General features: G+C 44.3%; 1 protein-coding gene across 3 annotated transcripts in view; it reads right to left on the bottom strand.

The window, feature by feature from the left end:
- Window positions 1–22,725, bottom strand: part of IGSF21 (immunoglobin superfamily member 21) — a 462,769-nt gene that overhangs the window by 285,900 nt on the left and 154,144 nt on the right. For 2 of the 3 annotated variants that reach the window (XM_075605996.1, XM_075605994.1), the window contains exon 2: window positions 9,913–10,025. In XM_075605996.1, coding sequence (XP_075462111.1) covers window positions 9,913–9,936 — 24 coding nt within the window. In that variant the 5' untranslated portion in view covers window positions 9,937–10,025. Of the gene's footprint in view, window positions 1–9,912; window positions 10,026–14,633; window positions 14,770–22,725 lie in introns of those variants that run through there. The other variant, XM_075605995.1, reaches the window with a different exon arrangement.

The raw sequence follows: 22,725 nt of genomic DNA, 5'->3' as shown, positions 1-22,725 counted from the left end.
AAAAAAACAATACATATTATAAAAATAGATTTACCTTGCTGATGGTCAGGCTGGGCCCGGTGACTGCCAGGGGGGGGGGTGACTGCTGGGATGGGGGGGCAATGACTGCCGGGAAGGGGGTGGTGACTGCCGGGGAGCCCAGCCGCCAGACAAAGCAGTTGCCGGCAGGCCCCGGCTCTCCCCACCTGCAGGCCTCTTCCTCTATCTCTATCCCACGCCGGACTATCTGACATCAGCGTGTGCATGCCCGCTCATGCATGGCGCCATGCGCCGGAAGCTAGACCAAGCTCACTTCTGGTGCGCCGACGTCAGAGAGGCCCGGCACGCTAATGACATCAGAGGGCCCAGCGTGGGACAGAGATAGAGGAAGAGGCCTGCAGGTGGGGAGAGCCGGACTTTCAAAGAAAATTTCCATTGTAGTTTCTAGCATCCCAAACAAGAAATGGGCTAGATATTTAACTTGAAAGATACCATATTTACTGTATGATGCTATGCCGTATCTGCTGGACATGCAGGACACCTTATGGCCTATTCATTTGAATGGTCAATAAAGATGTCTTCTGTCGCCGGAAGGAGCCTATATCATTGCACCACTTAGTACATAAATATGGGCTATAGCAGGACTAGTCTGGGGGGCAAGGGACAGAATGTGGGGCGATAGCAGAGAGGAGGCGTGGGATCAGGGTCGTTGGTGCATGTATATATGATGCATGTATGGTGTGTATATTCAGTGCATGTAGGTGTGCATGGTGCATGAGTGTATATGTGTGTACCCCCTCCCCCCCCCCCCCCCCCAACCAGGCTAAAATGTGGCAGCCAGTCTCTGGGCCTTACTGCCTTTACAATACAAACATATTTCTGCAACTGACCCTTTAATAGACTAACAGTATAATTCTCAATGAATATATACGTACAGTCGTCTGTGCATTAAAAATACTTCTTCAGAGGTCCGAAAATGGACTCAGATGTACGGTAACGTTTCAAGTAATTATGAGGTCTTACACAAAACGAAAACTTTTCTTTCTTGATTATCTAAAACTAGAACAAAATGTGACCTAGTACTGAAATCTGTGACAAAATATGTATATCGCACTGCCGGGCTAGAAATATTAATACAGCAAGGATGTGGGATTGAGAGATTAGGATTGCAGTCGCTAGCAAGAGGATTATTTGGTGAGCGTAGGAGAGAGATTACTGCTCAAGAAAAATGTTTTTATCTAAATTGCTAAGAAAAAGGAAGTGTGTTATGCAGAATGCATGTACAAGAAGTTGTACTACACCATTTACAGGTAAATAATTCAGAAGGCACAAATAAGGACATCACTATACACCTTGTTCTATCACATTCATATTTAATTTTGAAGATAAGATAAGCATTAAAATCATAGGCACCACCCAGGGAAGAGACAAGGTACTTATTTCTGTCCCAATGTGTAGTCACTTAGGTTTACGTAACGCTGCACTCCCACCTTGTAAAAGATATTCGGACTGCGGTTACTTCAAATAACTCATCCATACCACACCCCTATTATATTAACATTTGGGGGCCTTAGGCATCGAGGCAAAGTAGTGCAATTCTAGTGCAAAAAAATTGAATTTTTTTTCTAATACATCTGGTGAAATTATTTTGCTCCGGAATTGCATTGCGCTAAGGGAACATGTTTCTAGACTTTATGGAAACGGTTCTTTAAAGCAGTGGCATCTCATACTGTACATGCAAACTGAGGTAGTTTATCTTTAAATATCCTACACTCATGGGCGTCCGCAGAAATTTTTTCACGGGGGGTGGGCATAATTTTAACGGTCAGTGCCCGGCGTAAAAGTGGTGGTGAGTGCACTGTGGCGAGCGAGCCCGACCAGCATAAGGGGGGTTCTCCCCCCCGAGAAAATTTTGAAAAAAAGAGTGGGCAAATGGTGCATTTTCAAGCAAATTTGAGAAAGCTTGAAGGTTAATAAAGCAATTGTGAAAGTGTAGTTATGACATCAAAAAAGAGCAGCTACTCAGGGTTGCAGGATCTGGTGGGTGCCTGGAGAACTTGCCATGTCACTGGCGCTTAAGTGCAGAAAATCCAGCCGTACTACTACTTTTTAAGGCTGCTTCTCTGCGCAGGATCCTCCGACATGATGTGTGCCTGCCAGGTGGGGCACAAGAAACCAACTCTTTTTCAAAAAAGCAAGGAAAACAGAATGTTTTCTTTATATAATCCTCACCCAATAGGGTTTCCCCTTGGTGGCATCATTGGGTCCATCCCGTTCCGCTGTGGAACGGGGCATGCTGTGACCTACGAGCTATGTGGGAGCACTTATTAGTATGACTGTACACACACACAATATATATATACTGTAGTGCCAGATTTCACTTGCCACAGCACTAGATTGCACCCACAGCAGCAGATTGCACCCAAAACACTTGCCACACAACACCAGTTATAATCCCACAGCACTTGCCTTAGCATTGGATGGCATCCACATCATTCACCAGATATAATCCCACATCACCAGGTATAACCCCACAACACCAGATAATCATATAACCCCCATGAAGATATAAACCCACTGCTTTCTCCTGCTTTCGCCTTGTTTTTACTGCTTTCTCCTTCCTGTCCCCCTTTTTCTGAGTGCTTTCTCATGCTTTTGCCCCACTTTTTACTGCTTTCTCCTTCCTCTCCCCCTTTTTTCTAAGTGCTTTCTCATTTGCCTCGTTTTTTTCTGCTCTCTCCTTCCGCTCCCCCGTTTTCCTGAGTGCTTGCTTGCTTTTCCTCGTTTTTCACTGTCTGCTTCTCCTTGTTTTTTCAACAACACACAAGACACAGCACAGGGTTTTTTCTATCATGTGCTCCCTCTCTCCCCATCTTTCTTTTTCCATCCATAGTAACATCATGCTCCTTTGTCTCTCTTTTGCTGTATCTATTTTACTTTTACTCTCTCTCGCTGTTCTCTCACTCTCACCCTGCCTCTGTCTTGCTTTTTCCATAATATTTCTCCATTCTCTCAGAATCTTTCTCACACTATTCAGCTCAGCTTAATAAATAGCCACCATGATGCATGCGGTGGCACTGGCACCCAGCGAAACGTCATGTTGTCTTTGTGTTGTATGTCTTTATTTATATAGCGCCATTAATGTACACAGAGCTTCACAGCAGTAATACACGTGGTAATCAAATAAATAACAGATAATATAAATAACAGATCATGGGAATAAGTGCTTTAGAGATTAAGGAAGAGGAGTCCCTGCCCCGAGGAGCTTACAGTCTAATTGGTAGGTAGGGAGAACGTACAGAGACAGTAGGAGGAAGTTCTGGAAAGTGCGTCTGCAGGGGGCCAAGCTTTATGTATCATGTGTTCAGAATATCCACAGTGCTATTCATGTGCTTCTTTAAGCAAGTGTGTCTTAAAGTTGGATAGAGGGGATGCTAGTCGGGTACTGAGGGGAAGGGCATTCCAGAGGTGTGCGGCAGTCAGTGAAAAAGGTTTAAGGCGGGAGAGGGCTTTAGATACAAAGGGGGTAGAAAGAAGACATCCTTGAGAAGAACGCAAGAGTCTGGATGGTGCATAACGAGAAATTAGGGCTGAGATGTAAGGAGGGGCAGAAGAGTGTAAAGCTTTAAAAGTGAGGAGGAGAAGAATGGAGTGTGAGATGCGGGATTTGATCGGAAGCCAGGAGAGGGATTTCATGAGGGGAGATGCTGAGACAGATCTCGGAAAGAGTAGAGTGATTCTGGCTTCAGCGTTTAGGATAGATTGTAGGGGAGACAGGTGAGAGGCAGGAAGGCCGGACAGCAGGAGGTTACAGTAATCAAGACGGGAGAGAATGAGGGCCTGAGTCAGAGTTTTAGCAGTCGAGCAACAGAGGAAAGGGCGTATCTTTGTTATATTGCGGAGGAAAAAGCGACAAGTTTTAGAAATGTTTTGAATGTGAGGGGCGAATGTGAGAGAGGAGTCGAGTGTGACCCCTAGGCAGTGTGCTTGGGCTACTGGGTGAATGATAGTACTTCCAACAGTAATGCGGAAGGAGGTAGTAGGGCCAGGTTTGGGAGGAAGTATGAGGAGCTCTGTTTTAGCCATGTTGAGTTTAAGGCGGCGGAGGGCCATCCAGGATGATATAGCAGAGAGACATTCAGAAACGTTGGTTTGTACAGCAGGTGTAAGGTCGGGTGTTGAAAAGTATATTTGTGTGTCGTCCGCATAGAGGTGATAATTAAACCCAAAAGATGTTATTAGGTCACCTAGAGAGAGTGTATACAGAGAAAAGAGAAGAGGTCCCAGGACAGAGTCCTGGGGTACCCCCACAGAGAGATCAATAGAGGAGGAGGAGGTGTTAACAGAAGAGACACTGAAAGTACGATGGGAGAGGAAGGATGAGATCCAGGATAGAGCTTTGTTCCGAATACCAAGAGTATGGAGAATGTGAAGGAGAAGAGGATGGTCCACGGTGTCAAATGCTGCAGAGAGGTCGAGTAATATGAGCAGAGTGTAATGACCTCTGTCTTTGGCAGCATGGAGGTCGTCAGTTATTTTAGTGAGGGCTGTTTCCGTGGAGTGAGCAGTGCGGAAGCCAGATTTTAGAGGGTCTAGGAGAGAATAGGTGTTGAGAAAATGGAGCTAGCGAGAGAATACAAGACGTTCAAGGAGTTTAGAGGCAAAACTCAGGAGGGAGACAGGTCGATAGTTAGAAAGACAGGTAGGGTCAAGCTTGCTGTTTTTGAGTAATGGTATAACTGTTGCATGTTTGAAGGAGGATGGAAAGGTTCCAGAGCAGAGGGAGGAGTTAAAAATGTGTGCCAAATGCTACCTCCTGCCTCCTGAGGCAGCAAAACTACTGTGGTTTGTTGATTATTGGATTCAGATTTCAGAACTAATTGCAGTCTACTCTGCAGAGTGCCGGGGCCGCCGGGGCCTATTGCGCAGAGAGAGTGCTGCTGCCTGCATCTTCACTCTTCAGCAGACTCTCTTAACTGTGAGCCTGCGCAAATTGACGACGAGTCAGAGGAGGCGGGAGCATGATGGGTGGAAGGCCGCGTGATGAGTGTGGAGGTCAGAGTGGGACCATGATTGGTCCGACTCAGGGACTGGGTCATCAAGGGATGGCGGCAGCTCCCACATTGGTAGCGCTCAGCTACCAATGATGAGTGGACTTGTTGGCACCGGCGCCGCCGCAGCACAATGGTGGGACCAGCCGCGGCACAGATTGGTCCCAACTTGGGAGTGAGGCGGCTCTCATTGGTAGGTAGTGCTACCAATGAGAGCCGCCTCACTCCCGAGTGCTACCAATGACAGTGCGCTGCGCTTCCTCCTGCATAGCAGCGTAGGCTAGCCTACCACTAGCTGCCTGCCGCGGCGCCAGGGGGACCCACCCACCTCTGTTCCAGTGCTCTCGGAGTCTGTTTTTGGCATTTATAGCACCGTTAATGTACTGTACGGCGCCATAAACAGTCCGGGACTGCGAGTGATCCAGGAGGGAGGGGGGGGGGGGGGGCAAGCGCCCATGCCTACACTTCACAATGAAACAGAATCAACACATCCTCATAGGGTTGCCAGGTGTCTAGTATTGTACCGGACTGTCCTGTATTTGAACACTCTGTCCAGTAAAAAAATGAGAGGCAATACTAGACATGTATGTATCCGGTATCACCTCTCTGGACATAGTGACCTGACCAGCTTGGGGAAGTGCGGGATTTCCCTGATCAGGGCTGTTGCTAGGGATGCTGGGCAACTTTCTCCATCTTGATTGGCTGCTGCTGGATAATGCAGCCAATCAGGAGGAGTTATCAGGAGCCTGAGGTGTGGCCAAGATGAGGAGAAAACACCTTGGAGCATGTGTGTCTCGAGCATGTTGCACCTTTCACCATTGTGTCCAGCCTTTTTGGAGAAGCCACCAAGCAACTCTACATCTTTGCCCTCCATAGGTGCCCTCTACAAATGTTAGCAGGCTCACCATATCCTCATAGACATGGCTGGTACAGCATTAAAGTGCTACAAGGCTTACTCGTAGGGTTTATAAATCTATAGGGGGCTTGTCTACTCTTAATAAGCATTGTATGATTTCTGATATAATAGGATTGATACAGCATTGAGTTACTTTAATGTTTGCTCAGAGGGTGATCACCTGTCTCCAAATGGACTGATCAGGTGCACGATTTTAACTTGGACTGGAAGTTAGGGCTACCATATGTCTGTAGTTTACAGGGCACGTCCGACTTTTTGATAGAAGGTCGCTGTTCCGGAGGAATTTTTAAATAACTAAAAATGCCAGGGAATGTCGACCGCACATGCGCGAATGAAAGCCTACCGCGCATGTGCAAGTGATGAACGACGACCGGCATTTGCAAGTGATGAGCGACGACCGCGCATGTGCAAGTGATGAGCGACGACCGCGCATGTGCAAGTGATGAGCGACGACCACGGAGTGCGTAAAACCTAGCTAAAACTGTTTGGGTTTTCTGAATGTAGGTGGCAGCCCTATATACATTTTAGCTCAGTGTAGATGAGGATAATGCATTATGTTTTGCACAAGAATACATTTAAAGAAAAACAGTGCATAACATTATTCGAACACACCACAATGGTAAATTTATAAATAATAATATGGATATGACAAGGTAAGATTAATTTAATTCCCTTAACAAGCGGTCATCAAATACCACAGAGAGAAGAGATTATGGTTGTCACAAAAACCACACCTGTGTGCATGGGACTTCTGTATGTGAAAGGGGTTAAAACATCCAGCTATTCAGCTGACTCGCCTACAGTACTTCCCCACAGGGCATTAAAAATGAACAATATCTCCCCAAAAACCGTCACACTACACCTCTATTACTACGCTGCCACTACCAAGAATAATTTATGATCTTACCCTCAGGAGCTCTTGGTCTCCTGTTCACTAAAAAAAAATATATGTAACTAACACAAAAACCCAATGTACTGTAGCAAAATATGTCCCAAAATTTGGTTAATCTCTTTACGAAGGTACTAGGTGCAATTAGAGCTCAAAGACAGTACTTATTACATTTTAGATTTAATATACGAAAAGTGATACAGTGTTTGTGTACAGAAAAGGAATGCTACAAAGATATACACTATATAACTGCAGACAGTTTCATCAAATAAAATGCTAAAAACAGAATGCCTAATACGTTGAAAAATATCCACAGGGGGATAGCGAGGAAAAAGTCTCTTTTCCCATGCACAACCTCTAGCAGGAGAGACCACTATGGGTGCCAGAAATGTAGCTACCTTTTCCTTTCTATCCACCTGTGGATTTTTTTTTTTGCACTCTCCCCCCTTAGGTGCACCCTACAGTCACCTTTATTACTATCATTGCTGAGTGGTGGGCTCCTCGAAACTTACATAGAGATTTGCCTAATAAGTTAGCCACTATTAGACTCTTCAAGAGGTCGTGAGATTGAAATATGAGAATTCCTGTGTTATTTGGTATAACACCCCTCTGTTGAATTCTACTTTTCATACCGCAAATAAAAATATGTCACTTGTGAGCACATTCACGTCGCAGACAGGTCTGCAACCCCATTATCTCTTAGACTGCAGCCAGGGATTCTGGGAAATGACGTGCAAATGAGCACACAGTGTCACCTTTTAGTTCATTTCAATTTTAACATGAACCATAAGCTTATGCCTGATGCATTACGCAGTTTTGTCAGCATAACCTGCATTAAAGAAGTGCAGAGCCAGTAACCCTACTCACAGGTGTTTTGTCCTTATGGGTCTCATCAGTGTGAGGCTGGTTATACTGGCTTTTGTAATGTGAAGTTGGAATAGTTTGCAATCACACACTTTTGCTATCCAAATGCATTGTTTACATGCTCCAAACTTTCCCCCTGTGACAAGGACAGGCCAACCTTTTGCGCGTGCGTCTTATCTCCCATTCAATCTTTTGTGACATTTATGGTTGGGACAGAGAATGGTTTTAAACTCAAATGAATCAGAGAGTATAAAATACCCTGTAACTCTCTCCCTGTAACCCTTAGAATAATGCTATCCTCACCGTTGCATTTGTATGATAATGCACACAGGGACAACTGTCTTGACAGGGCTAATTTTAATCTTTGAGGAGGAACCAAATCTCATACGCAACAAAGACAACCAGTCCTATTTGATATTGTTGCACCTGCCTAATTTTGCCCACCACAAATCTATTTTTTATCCATATGAATGACATCAGATTTTAATTACCATACATTTTTACATCTGTCAGAAAATGGAGAGTACTCTCTCTGTCCCCTGTTGTCTGCTAATCCGACCAGTTCCAAGAATGTATACGATGCCCTTGCATTTAGAGACTAGAGATCGTGTCAAATATCTGGTACATTTCTACACTTTCACCAGTTACTACATCTTGTTTTTTTCTTTCATTGTTTAATGGGCTCATTAATAAATGACCAGGTTAACCCAGGTGATCTTGCGGGAGACAGAAAAAAAAAGAGGTCTTTTTTTACATTAGTTAACCCCTTTGTTGCTGTATTTTTACCACAACTGAATAGGTTAAAGGCATTAACGTGACAATGGTTAATGTTCCTGCCATTACCAGGAAAGACACGCTGTTATAAAAATGCAGGCCAAGATGTACCCGTTGACATAAACATGCAATATTTTACATTTTAAGGTGCCCGACAATCCAGAAAACAGGGGGGGAAATCTAAGGTGATTCACACTCTCATTTATATTTAAGTAAAACTTTTTCCCACCGGTTTTTTTTTGTAACTCAAATGTTATTGAATATCAATACAATGAACATACATATCAAAACATCACATCTTTTGGGTTAAAATAATATCGGGGGGGGGGGCACATCCAGGGAAGGGAGGGCGGGGGGTTACATTTCTGCATTCACTTACAACCTCTGTACAGCCCTGGTCTAGCATTTTCCAAAACAAAATTGTTTGTCAGAGCTACCGAATAGCCATCTTCAATCTCTTGTCAAAGGAGAAGGCATCTCCAACTATCATAGCAGAATTGTGGCCATACTCACCCCTGGTATCTCTGACTGTTTGTTGAGTATTTGAATGATTATTTCAGTTAGCTGCCAGGCTAGAGGATGACACCTTATTGCTATAGCTTGCCACACAGGAGGATTTCTGCCTAACACACTTCATGAAATGAGAAAATGCCTCATGTGACCAACCTGACTTACGCACAAACTCATTTTTTTAACGCTTCTATTTCCCCATCCAATGGCATAATTCCAAAGTCTGAAAACTACAGAACAGCTGAACAGCGAATCTTGTGTGGGAGAGTTTTAAAAATAGAATTTTAACAACGCAGTCATTTTGTTCCCCAAATAAAATATTTTATAAAAAATAAACACAGCGATGTCATTTTAAACTTTCTGTCAATGTTGTAGAATAGCAAAATGATTTAAAAACTGCAAAACTGAACTCAACCTCTAACACGCACACACACACACACACACACACACACACACACACACACACACACACACACACACACACACACACACACACACACACACCACACACACACACACACACACACACGCTTTATCACTGTGCGAGGAGAGGAGATCAGCAGCGGGAAAGTGGGTTAATCCAATCTTACCAGAACCCACTCAATGTTGGAAGGCGTAGGTGGATGGGCACAATGCCAGCCCAGCTCAGAGACAGTCGCACTGTGCCCACCCTATTCCTCAGCCCCATCATAATAGAGCCCTGGTCATTGAGACACAGTGACTGTGAGACAGTGCCAGTGCTAACACTGTACACATCCTGTGTGCAAGCTGAGGGTTTCTCAGAAGGCTTTAGATTGGGGAGGTGCTGTTTGCGCTGTGCCTGTTCTAATAAATGGAGGCTACAGTATCTCAGGATACTGAACGCTGGACATTTGGGGATGGTACGTTCAACGGGTGTTTAGGTCATAGCCTGTTGCTCGCTTTCTTACCCGGTACCAGACGATTTCCCTCATTCTCCCATCTGTCTTGAAGTTGCATTTCAGGGTCACAGCATCTCCCACGACCACGGGAGGGAGGGGTTCAATGGTGACCGTTAGGTATCCTGGAGAGGAAAAACACAGGAGTTACTCAGGGGGCTGAGTTTCACAAAATATGTTACCATGTCAGAGGCCGAGAACCAGCTTAGAACTGGAACAAGGAACAGAGACAGTTTAATTCAATTCAGTTCATTTCAATCGCACAGGAATGAATTAAGCAGACTGTATTAATGCCGGGTGTCACAGGGTGTCATCTGCAGCAAATGCAAAAACATGTTTTTAAAGAGTTTTTTAAGGCAGAATAGTTGTACACCACTTCAGTCCTGGCGGTTTTACAATAGATAACAAGCTCCAATGCTACAGCCCATATTTAAAAAAAAGGACAATCCAAGCAGCACTCCCCTTGGCACAAATATATATGGTGTGGTGGGTTTGAGTTCTGAGCTTGCAGGGGTTTATGGCGGGGTACATTTCAATTGGTAAACATTGTCTGAATGTTTGTGACCCCTCCTCCCTGGCTTTAAGTTCGCCCAGCTCACTTTAAATGGTAGTTTCTGTATTACACCTGTGACTGGCCAGTCTACTAAGACTTCTTCCTCCATCAGAGAGGTAAAGAGAATGTTTGCACGTAGTGTTAGGATCTGTAATAAGGGGACACCTTGGCATGGTTACAGGCTTAAAAATGCTTTGGCTAAAACATTTGACTAAATGACCCTTACATAGTTACATAGTTACATAGTAGATGAGGTTGAAAAAGACTTCCGTCCATCAAGTTCAACCTATGCTAAATTTAGACAGCAGATACTTTATCCTATATCTATACTTATTGATCCAGAGGAAGGCAAACAGAAAACCCCATTAAGGAGAAAAATTAATTCCTTCCTGACTCCAAGAATTGGCAACCGGATTAATCCCTGGATCAACATCCTTCCCATGTATACTTATTTGGTATATCCCTGTATACCTTTCCCATCTAAAAAGATGTCCAACCTTTTTTTGAACCAATCTATTGTATCTGCCATCACAGTCTCCATGGGTAATGAATTCCACATTTTAACTGCCCTTACTGTAAAGAACCCTTTCCTTTGTTGCTGGTGAAATTTCCTTTCCTCCAACCTTAAGGGATGGCCCTGAGTCCTTTTTGTACTGCATGTGGGATGAATAGTTCTTTTGAAAGCTCCTTGTATTGTCCCTGAATATATTTGTACATAGTTATCATATCCCCTCTTAGATGCCTCTTTTCTAATGTAAATAAATCTAATTTAGCTCGCCTCTCCTCATAAGTTAGAATGTCCATCCCCTTTATTAATTTGGTGGCTCTTCTCTGCACTCTCTCTAGTTCCATAATGTCTTTTCTTAGGATTGGTGACCAAAATTGTACTCCATATTCAAGGTGTGGTCTTACTAATGCTTTGTAAAGGGGCATAATTATGTTTACTTCCCTTCCATCCATTGCCCGTTTAATGAAAGATAAGATCTTGTTTGCCTTTGCAGCTACTGCATGACTTTGGGCACTATTGCTAAGACTGCTGTATACAAGCACTCCTAAATCCTACTCCATCAAGGATTCCCCCAATATACTGTATCTCCATTTAATTTGTAAGTCGCCTTTTTATTCTTGCATCCCAAATGCATAACCTTACATTTATCTGTATTAAACCTCATCTGCCATTTACCTGCCCACGTTTCCAGTCTCTCCAAGTCCTTCTGAAGAGAAATTACATCCTGCTCTGATTCTATTACCTTACACAATTTAGTATCATCAGCAAAGATGGAGACTTTGCTCTCCATCTCAACCTCAAGGTCATTAATAAACATGTTAAAAAGCAGGGGTCCCAGTACCGATCCCTGAGGTACTCCACTCACGACTTTAGCCCAACATGAAAAAGTTCCATTTATGACAACCCTTTGTTGTCTGTACTTTAACCAGTTTTCAATCCAGGTGCACATATTATTACTGAGTCCAACTCTCTTTATTTTGTACACCAACCTCTTGTGTGAAACCGTATCAAAAGCCTTTGCAAAATCTAAGTAGACCACATCAACAGCATTACCCTGGTCTAGATTCCTACTTACCTCCTCAAAGAAACAAATAAGGTTAGTTTGGCAATATCTATCCTTCATAAATCCATGCTGGCTATTACTAATAATTTTATTTTCCATTAGGTATTCCTGAATATTATCCCGTATTAAACCTTCAAGTAGTTTCCCTACTATTGAAGTCAGGCTTACAGGTCTGTAATTTCCCGGTTGTGATCTAGCTCCCTTTATAAATATAGGCACCACATCTGCTTTACGCCAATCTTGTGGTACTGAGCCTGTGGAAATGGAGTCCATGAATATTAAATATAATGGTTTTGCTATTACTAAGCTTAACTCCTTGAGAAATCTTGGATGTATGCCATCGGGGCCAGGTGCCTTATTAACTTTAATTTTTTCAAGTCGCTTATGAACTTCTTCCTCAGTTAACCAATTGTTCATTAATATGGAGGTTGTGGGTTCCTCCTGCGGCACTACTATTGAACTTGATTCTTCCCTGGTAAACACAGAGGCAAAGAATTTGTTTAATACCTCAGCTTTTTCCTTATCTCCAATATTCTGCCTGCCCATCTCACGCTGAAAGGGTCCTATATTTTCTTTTCTCATTTTTTGTTATTAATGTACTTCAATAACTTTTTAGGGTTGACCTTACTTTCTCTTGCAATCCTTTTTTCATTATCCATTTTTGCTAATTTGATTGCCCTTTTGCAATTTTTGTTACATTCCTTATAATTCTGATACGATGTCTCCGTCCCTTCTGACTTATGAGGAGTTATGAGGAGACAGATACGTATTTAACTATATCATTTGTCATATTGGATGTAGCATGGGGGCGTAACAGGACGCGTGACCTTTTCAGGGGGGGGGCAAGCGGTGCTTACCGAGGCCCCGCGCTCTTCCCCACAACATTTAAATAAAATGCCGGGGGAGCGCCCGACGCCTCTGTATGCCTCTTACCTGCTCTCTGGCTCCGCGTCGCTCATCACAACGCGGAGTCAAATGTTGCCGCTGGTGCCGGAAAAACGTAAAGGGGGGGGGGGGGCAGATGCAAGCAGGGGGAAAGGGCAGAGAGGGGGACGCAAACAAAAAATGTTTGCCCACCCCTGCATAAGGTTACAAACCCAGTAGCACTCCTTTTGGCACTAATATATATATATATATAAGAAAGATGACAGAGATACATATATTCCTTATAGTATGTGCAACAATGCCCATATTTTGTAAGCAGTTCTCTGTCATGGCACCTTCTGGCCATAAGCACTGGGAGGTTTGTTAGGGTATAGCATTGCTTAGTAAATATGACCCTACAGTGGCGACACACTTTATTCGAGCTCGGCTAGTCCCACGAATTCGGGTATACCCGGGTGTATTGAGGTTTGTGACTGTTTTCTGCCCGAGTGCATTGGGTTATTTTCCAGGCAGGGATTGAAGCATTTTATTCCCGCTGGCTGCAATACTGCACAGTATATATATATATATATACTGCATTACAATTCATGAATTTATGCCATCTGGTAGACACGCGAAGCATTGCAGCCTATTAAATCCTAATCATTATTTAACTGATCAGCCGCCCGTCAGCCAGGCATGAACCCAGGCTGGGAAGGCAAACGCAACGGGGCTTGTCAGAGGTGAGGAGCGGCACATTCCAGGTATCTGCCAGGTACATACTGGGTATTTGCTCGAATAAAGTGTGTCGGTGCAGTATGTCCATTTTTTTCTTTTGCCATAACGAACTACAGTATGGTGCAAAATCCCTTTACCTATGTATCTACGGTAAGTTTTCAGGCAGCAAAACGAGTGCATTGGTCTGTCCCTTTCCCCCTTCTCAATGGGTACGTCCCTTTGGTAAATGTGACCCGTTGCGTAGTGCTAATATAGTAACAATAACTTAAAGCAGTGGGAATCGCAGCGATCATCCGGAGCAGAACTGCTCAATTTTCAGCTCAGGCGTTCCTGACATACTTACAGGGGAAGTTACTGGTTTTCGGGGAGGGAGAGAGATTTAACTGGTCGTCCAATAGGAAGCCGAAAACGATGACAACGCTGCTTCCTATTGGCCCACAACTTGGTGGCCATTTTGTTTCCCCTGGAGGGAGAATTAACCTCAATAACGTCACCAATAAGTTTGTTGGGAACCAGCATTGCGCGGTTTAGCTCCCAGGAACCCGCCCCCCCCGCCTCCCCCCCCCCCCCCCGTCCAATGCTGTAAAAAAAAATCACCAAAGCAGTTAAAACCCATCGGCTCTCCTACCCAACAGCTGCTTCTAATTTGGGGGGGGATTTAGCTGATACTTTGTGTGCTCTCTGCCCCTTTTCCTGGAGCTGCATGCCCTCACCACACCTGTTTTACATCCCCTCCCTGCTGACACTGCAGGTAAACACAGGCTCTCCGCTCCTTTGTGTTAAGATTCGGTGCATGGTTTCAATCATGGCAGCAAAGCAATTATATGTGAAGTGCCCCCCTAACACTCCCAAAGCACCCCTCCAGGAGGCTCAGTGCAATAATTACACCTGCCAAGAGCTGAGACCTCACTGACTCAGCACATCCCTGATTTGCTGCTGCGGCTTTTCTCTGCCTCGCTGAGAGTATGCTGGGGAAATCGGAAACCTGTCCGGTGTGTCTTACCTACCAGGAGACGAGAGCTTCCTTTTTGGAAAGTGAAAGTGTTAATGTAACAGGGCTTCCAACCATTAGATACATTAAGAAACCTTCATTCCACACAAGCAAGATGAATTCCCTCGCTGCGAGCACGCCGGAAAGACTGCAACTCGCAGGTCATATGCAAATCAGTTTGCAAATACGCAGGTAAAGTGACAAAGGGATGCGTGAAAACCCCAGCTCCATGTCCTTCGCTATTAAAGGGGAAGGCCCAGCGAGAGATGGTTCTATGGTAATATCAGTATATACTATAACAAATAAGACAAACAGCACCCCTAAATGGATAATAACGCCCAATACGGCTAAGGCTGAGTCCCCGCTGGCGCTGAGCGCGCTCATGCTTGGAGAGCTCTCCAAGCATGAGCGCCGGGTGTCCTGCTTGTATGCGCGTGCGGGGGAGGAGGGGGGGGGGCATTGCGGGTAGTTGAGCGCGCGGGTAAGTATAATTTTTTTGTTTACCTAAGCGCCGATCGTGGCTGAGCGTGTGTGCACGCGCGCCGCGCGCACCGCGTGAGCGGGGACTTAAATATATATTTATATATGTAATTCTCCGCCGCAAGCGCCACCTGATCAGCCCAATCAGCGCTAGCGGGGACATAGCCTAAGATAGATAAGGGGCAGGGAGACCAGGAATATACTCCAAAAATACTTAAGTCAGAAATACTTCAAAATAGTATATTTTACTCATAAAGATGAGAATAAAAGAGAAATCCTGTGCAATGTAAGAATACAGATAACAGAGTAATCAGACATTGTGTTAACAGGAAGGACAACGGAGAGGGCAAAATAAGGGGGGTGAGAATCATGATTACAATTATCTTTAAAGAGCCGTGCAAAAGTTTTATATGATTTTATTTTCTAAAAATGAGGTATTCCTTGGATAGTTCCCAAGAAGGTAAAGTACACAGCATATAATAATAATAATAATAATAATAATATGTATTGGCTAAGTTAGGTGAAATTGATACTAGAACCCTTTCATTGCCAGAGGGGCAATGCCTTCTGGTAGCTAACATGTTAATAAAAGAGACCTTGTGTCTCTATACTGTCTAGTCCTAGAGGTGGCAAGCTTGGCATCCCAGTACCACTTGATGTGTACTATATACTTTTCTAATAGTGTTTCTGACCTAAGCTAGGGGCATATTGCGCGATTAATGACCATGTCTGCACCCTCTTACTGCCATTAATTCTGCCCGGGATGCTTAATAGCCTCGTGTGTCTGCCGGGGCCCGGCTCTTATCTACTTTCCGCTTCTCGTCTTCGCTACCCTCTCGGAAAGCAAGCACTGGAGGAGACTCGCTTATTTGGGCCATAAAGAACGTGCGTCTGATAACATCTGAAGGCTGCGTCCAGCCACGGCCGATAGCATCTCGCCTTGTCTCTGCCTCGTATTTCTCGTCTATGCCTTGTATTTCTCCCTCCGTGGCGCTCTGCCGGCCTCGTGCTGTGTGTACAGAACAGGTTATGTGTGCTTTTCTCATCAGCGCAGACCAGAGCCTTTGTTAAAGGTGCAGGCTCACGGGGGGGGGGGGGAAGCATGTGTTGGAGCCGCAGTAAAGTAAAAAAAGAACTCAGCCACGCAACACCATCTCTCAAATTCCTCTCTCAAAGTATGATTAATTGCTTTTCAAATGTAGGACTGATCGGCTAAAACTGAACAGCGCAGCAACATACATCACACAAAACCTGCTGTTATGCGGGGTGAGGTGGGCGATAACAAATTGAGAGGACAATTAAACAGGTAGCAGCAATTCACATACAGGATTCTTCTTCCTAAATGTTACTTTTTATGTCTGAAGCACTTCTCCCCTTTATGTGTTATTTGTATTATTTGTTATTTATATGTCACGTGTATTACTGCCGTGAAGCGCTATGTACACTAATGGCGCTAGATAAATAAAGACATACATACAGTGATCGGAGCAGAATCATAAGGATTTTTGAAGGAAATCACTTTCAACACCATCTCCAAAACAGGATTCAACATACAACACGTGATCATTATTATTAATTTTTTATTTGTTGAAATAAACTTTGTGTTGTGGGATTCATTATTACTGGAGAAAATGGACATGTTATTTTCTCCACTTCTTCTAAAGAGACCTTTATCTCCTTCTGAGCATTGCAGGACACTCTTGCACTGAGTCAACGCAGAAAAGGATTGACAGCCTATGAATATTAAAAGCTGGGGTTTCAACTCCACCATTCCCATTAAGGGGCCCTTTATATAAGTATCCCAAATTCCACTAACAAAAAGAAGGTATTTAAGCATGCACCCAAAATACAATGTTACTGTGGGGTTCCTAGTATTTGTGGTTAATCCTTTCTACAGTGTTACAATACAGACTCCCAAACATACTTGGTCATAAACTCATAAAGAGTAAATAATAGAGAAATAGCTGAATCCCATAACAACATACAGTATTCCTACCACATCAGCACACACTTTCCAGATATACTGTACTTCATACACAGCACAAACATAGCCTCTGTCACCTCTGGATGCCTAGGGATACTAATGTAACTTGACACAGATGTGGCTATCAACAGCATAACATAACATGCTACTGTTCCACAGAAGGTCCAATCAGCTGTTGCTGTAAGAACATGTGCTTGGAGGGGTGAGATGGAGCTGAATAGACAAACACCAGGACCAGCCTTGCTGAAGAAGACTCACTCAGGGTTCATTAACAGATGACAGCCTGTTTCTGGGCACACAGTCCACAGCGAGAACACCATCAGTCAGGTATCATAGTATAGCGAGGCTGTGCTGTACTAACATCAAACCATTGGTTCCTATTGCCTCTTGATATAGTGTAATTTACTGCGTTCCATGTCAAAGCTCACCAATATTCATATTTTGTAAGATCACTAATGTCGCCTAGTTCCCAGTGGTTACCCAACTTCTGAGTGTATTACACCTAAGCTCTAGTTGTACTGAGATTTTGATCTTGGAGCCCCCTCATGATTTTAACTAAAGTTTACCAAAGATACGAGAGCCGTTTCCTCTGAAGAAGAACCGGTTGAGGCACCAAGGCATTCCTAGAGGTAACTCGCGTGCGTAGCTCCTGCTCTCAGATTGGCACACTATAGCATGACATTTCCCAAGGTAACACTTAATTGGCCCCTTAGGATCATTACCCGAAGGTTATCCAACTTCTAAAAGTCCTTTGTGGAAGCACCAAAGCTAACAATGTAGCCCAAAATCGGGTCTTGTATGGCCTCCAGTTCTGCTGTTTCTGGACATCTTGCAGTGCATATTTTATATTTCTCAGCAACTAGCAGAGCTCTCAACTCTCCCTTTCTGTCAGTGCCACTCACTGATTTTTAGCATCACCGGTCCCGTAGATTTTAGTGGAGACTCACTGATAAATATCACTACTTTTTCACTGAAATGCTATTTTGGCTCAGCCCTCTCCCCCAAACAACTGATTTGCATCCTTGAAGGTTGTCATCTCTAAACCAGGGTGCTCAACTCCACAAGCACCCCCAACAGGTCAGGTTTTCAGGATATCCCAGCTTCAGCCCAGGTGGCTTAATCAGAGGCTCAGTTGAAGGCTGATTGAGCCACCTGTGCTGAAGCAGGGACTGATTGAGCCACCTGGGCTGAAGCAGGGATATCCTGAAAACCTGACCTGTTGGAGGGGCTTGAGGACTGGAGTTGAGCACGCCTGCTCTAAACAAGTGATCAGTAACAGTAACAGAACCATGGATGTCTAATGGGCCCTTCATCTCCCTCCTTCCTAACTTGGTTCCCATAACTGCGCTTCAGTCATGAGAAATGCCGACCTCTGACCTGCGTTGAATTAAGCCCTTGACAGGGACGCGCGTGCTGTGTTGTGGTGGCGGAGCTTCTCTTCCAACCCCGCCGAAAACGCAGACACTTAATGCACTAATGGAATTATCTGCTATTTTCTAAATTCCTCCATTGACCTTGGAAAGGGAGGGCTGGGAGGTTGATGCAATCAAAAAATGCTTTCTGCCTTCCAACGCTGAGATTTCCCGCCACGAGATTAGTATGCGGAGAAAGGCCCCGTTCCCTTCAGTGGGGAGAGAGACTGCCTGAAAGGTGTCATTTCTCAACGGCTGACACACTCCTCTCTCTCTCTCTCTCTTCCTACAAACACCAGATATTTATCGAAGGAAGGAATATACATATACATATATATTTTAGGTGATGGGCACGGGAGTTGCTAGGTCCCTGGAGGGGAGATAGATCTCATTTGCCAGTTCCTTCAAGGAGAGATTTGTGAGGCTCAGAGTTTACTGCCTGTCAGATCATAGAGCTGCTAACAAGGGAGGATATGCCGTTTTGTAGTAAAGACACAAAGTTGTGGGTTGTGCGTTCTGCTTTGCCATTCTGTGGGATTCTGATCGAATCACACACATTGTCCCCATGGCTCATATACATTCGATTGCAAGCTGGTGGGACAAAATCTCATTGTAGCCATGGATAACTTAAGCACAAAGTGTATCACCTACCCCCTCGCCAGTCTAATTTTGTCTAGTACAGGAATTAAATGGATCGCTTTAGCATCCGACGTCCTCCAGGCTAAGGCTTCCCAGTTTTAGTACTAAAGAACAACCTTTAAACTTGCTTTTCAGAGCAACACATCTACTCAAATTGTTTGTGATACATGTAATTAGGTTTAGTTACAATTAGACTGATCTCGAAAACCTAGCTAGCTAAGGGTGTGTGTATATCTGCATATATTGTGTGTGTGTATGTGTGTGTGTGTGTACAGATGCAGTGGCCATTATTCAAACAAATCATGGAGCCGGTTTCGTGTGCGCTGCGGTATTGCACGCGGCATTAACGCCGCCAATCGCCCCAGGCACACGTGTTTATCGCGGTTGCTTTGTTTGAATTTCATGGATTCTGTTTCTTTGTGTGCAATGAAATGAATGAATTGCAATGTGTACAGTACTGTGCTACTGTGTCAATTTCAGGTGTTTAAAAGCCAGAACACTAAAATGCAATTTTCTGCACTCGCCTGCACTCGCGTCTTAAGGCGGCACATTGGATTAAATCACCCGCCATGACATGGGTATTCTGAGGTATAGAACGCGCGAAGTGTTCGAATAACGGCCGCTGTATCTGTATATATCTGCATATATTGTGTGTATATATAAAACAAGGGTCTCACTAGTAATGGGACATGTCGAACACTATACAAAAAGGGACGATTCAGCTAAACAAAAGAGAAACACGCTAAGTACCTCCTTAGCATGTTAAGATGAGGGTACCTGGGAAGAAGCAAATGTGAATAAAGCGCATTATCAACAGCTGTGAATAAAGATCTTGTTTATTCTATAAAAGTTCCTGGCACCATCTTAATTCCATCAGTATATCTACCCCCAGCCTGTGTGGATCCAGCACCCTGCCAAGGTATGAGAGACTGAGCAAGGAGGGTGATAGATAGATAGATAGATGGATAGATAGATAGATAGATAGATAGATAGATAGATAGATAGATAGATAGATAGATAGATAGATAGATTCTGTCTGTCTGTCTGTCTGTCTGTCTGTCTGTCTGTCTATCTATCCTTGTCATAGAGTAAAGCACAATTCTAACATAACTCACAAGAGCAGGGGTGTGAGTAGCGTTGGTGACACTTAGTTCTACAAAGTAGTACATCACACTTCTATGGATTCTGAGTGCCACGTTCCCCTGAGAGATACTGCGGGAAGAGGAAAGCAAAGAGAAAAAGCACAGTATCCACACTGACCATATTAACTCAAATATAATTAACTGCATATAATTAAGACAAACTAACGCAGCGTAAATATAGGTCTGATATAGGCTTAGCAATAGTGCTTAGCAATAGTGCCCAAAGTCATGCAGTAGCTGCAAAGGCAAACACGATCATATCTTGCATTAAACAGGCAATGGATGGAAGGGACGTAAACATAATTATGCCCCTTTACAAATCATAAGTAAGACCACAGCTTGAATATGGGGTACAATTTTAGGCACCACTACTTAGAAAAGACATTATGGAACTAGAGAGAGTGCAGAGAAGAGCCTTACCAAATTAACAAAGGGGATGGCCAATTTAACTTATGAGGACAGGCTATCTAAATTAGATTTATTTACATTAGAAAAGAGACGTCTAAGAGGGGATATGATAACTATATACAAATATATTCGGGGACAATACAAAGAGCTTTCAAAAGAACTATTCATCCCAAGGGAAGTACAAATTACTCAGGGGCATCCCTTTAGGTTGGAGGAAAGGAGATTTCACCAGCAACAAAGGAAAGGGTTCTTTACAGTAAGGGCAAATACAATGTGGAATTCATGTTCCATGGATACTGTGATTGAAGATACAATAGATTTGTTCAAAAAAGGTTGGACATCTTTTTAGAAAGGAAAGATATACTGTACAGGGATATACCAAATAAGTAAACATGGGAAGGATGTTGATCCGGGGAGTAATCTGATTGCCAATTCTTAGAGGCAGGAAGGAATTTATTTTCTCCCTTAGGAGATATCATTGGATGATATGACTCTGGGTTTTTTTTGTTTGCCTTCCTCTGGATCAATAAGTAAGTATAGATATAGGATAAAGTATCTGTTGTCTAAATTTAGCATAGGTTGAACTTGATGGACATCAAGTTCATGTAACTCTATAAGGACAGATATGGATACTTTGGCAGAGCAGTAAACAACTAGTGGTACAGGAAGTCCTTTTACTGTGCTATGGCGTTAGAGAACAAAAAAAAGCTCATCACTCGCTACACTAGAGCAGGAATGCGCAAACTTTTAAGTCTGAGGCCCCTTGCCTGCTCTCCCCCGCTGCTCGCTCCCCTCTCCTTACCTGTTTTCCAGCGTTTTCTGACATCATGTGACGTCATGTTACCATGGCAACGTGACGTCATGTAACCCCACAGCGTCATTTGACGCCATGGCGATGCGTTGCCAGAAGCCACCAGAGACCAGGTAAGGGACCTACAGAGGCCTCCCGCACGCTCCCCCAGCATTTAATTTAAATGCTATGAGGAACAAAGTAGGATCTCTGTAAACACCGTGCCTCCCCCCAAAGAAAATATCGCGCCCCAGACCCCCCTCTTTGTGCACCCCTGCACAAGAGGCCTGATATGTTGGTGTTGCATCAAATAGAAGATGGACAGGAATGTCAGGGCCGCTGACAGGGGGGGACAGCCAGGACTGCTGTCCCAGGCCTGGTGGGTGTAAGGGCCCACCCAGCCTTCTGCAGACATCAATTTTCTGCAGCAGGCCCAGAGGTGCAGAAAGCATAGAGGGGGAACCATTCCCCTGCAGAGCCTCTGTGGCTGGGAAGTGCCTCGGTCAGGGGGTGGGGCTTAGGCTGCAGCCTGAGAGACAGGCTGATAAAGGTGAGCGGCAGGGTAGGGTTAAATCAGAAGGGGAAATTCAGACATGAAAGGGAAGAAGACATAGAAAGAAGAAGAAAAATAAAGCACAAGAGAGAAATACATAAGAGGGAAAAGAAAGCCATGCGAGAGGGGGAGAGGGGGAGAGGGATGCCAAGCAAAAGAAAATTCAGGGTTGATGGCAATGAAGGGAAAATAAGGAAAAGACATGGGGGGGTGGGGGGAATAAGATAAATACAGTACATGAGGGGAGAACAGAGAGAAAGAAGGAGATGAACAGTGTAAGGAGATAGAGACATGCCAGGGATGGAAAGAGGAGAATGATATGCTGGTGAGGAGAGAGATGCCGTGCGGAAAGGCTTGAAATGCTGTAGGGGAGAGGAGAGTGAGACATGCTGGGGGGGGGGGAGAGATGAGAGAGACATGCTGTGGGGTAGGGGAAGAGAGATGTGGGGAGGGAGGAGAAAGACACAGTGGGGGTGAGGAGGGAGAAAAATACAGACTGGGGGGATGGGAGAGAGATACTTGCTGGAGGGGAGAGACATACTTGGGGAAGAGACATGCTGGGGGGAGAAGATATGGAGAAATGCTGGGGTTAGGAGAGAAAGACGTGCTGGTGGGAGAGGAGAGAGACATGCTGTGAGGTGGGGGAAGAGAGATATGTTGGGGTGGAGAAAGACACAGGTGAGGAGGGAGAAAAAGACAG

The sequence above is a fragment of the Ascaphus truei genome, chromosome 6 (genome assembly GCF_040206685.1).
Source record: "Ascaphus truei isolate aAscTru1 chromosome 6, aAscTru1.hap1, whole genome shotgun sequence".
In the NCBI taxonomy this organism is placed as follows: Eukaryota; Metazoa; Chordata; class Amphibia; order Anura; family Ascaphidae; genus Ascaphus; species Ascaphus truei.
Note: the sequence above shows the minus strand (reverse complement) of the source record. Positions and strands in the feature narration are given on the sequence as shown.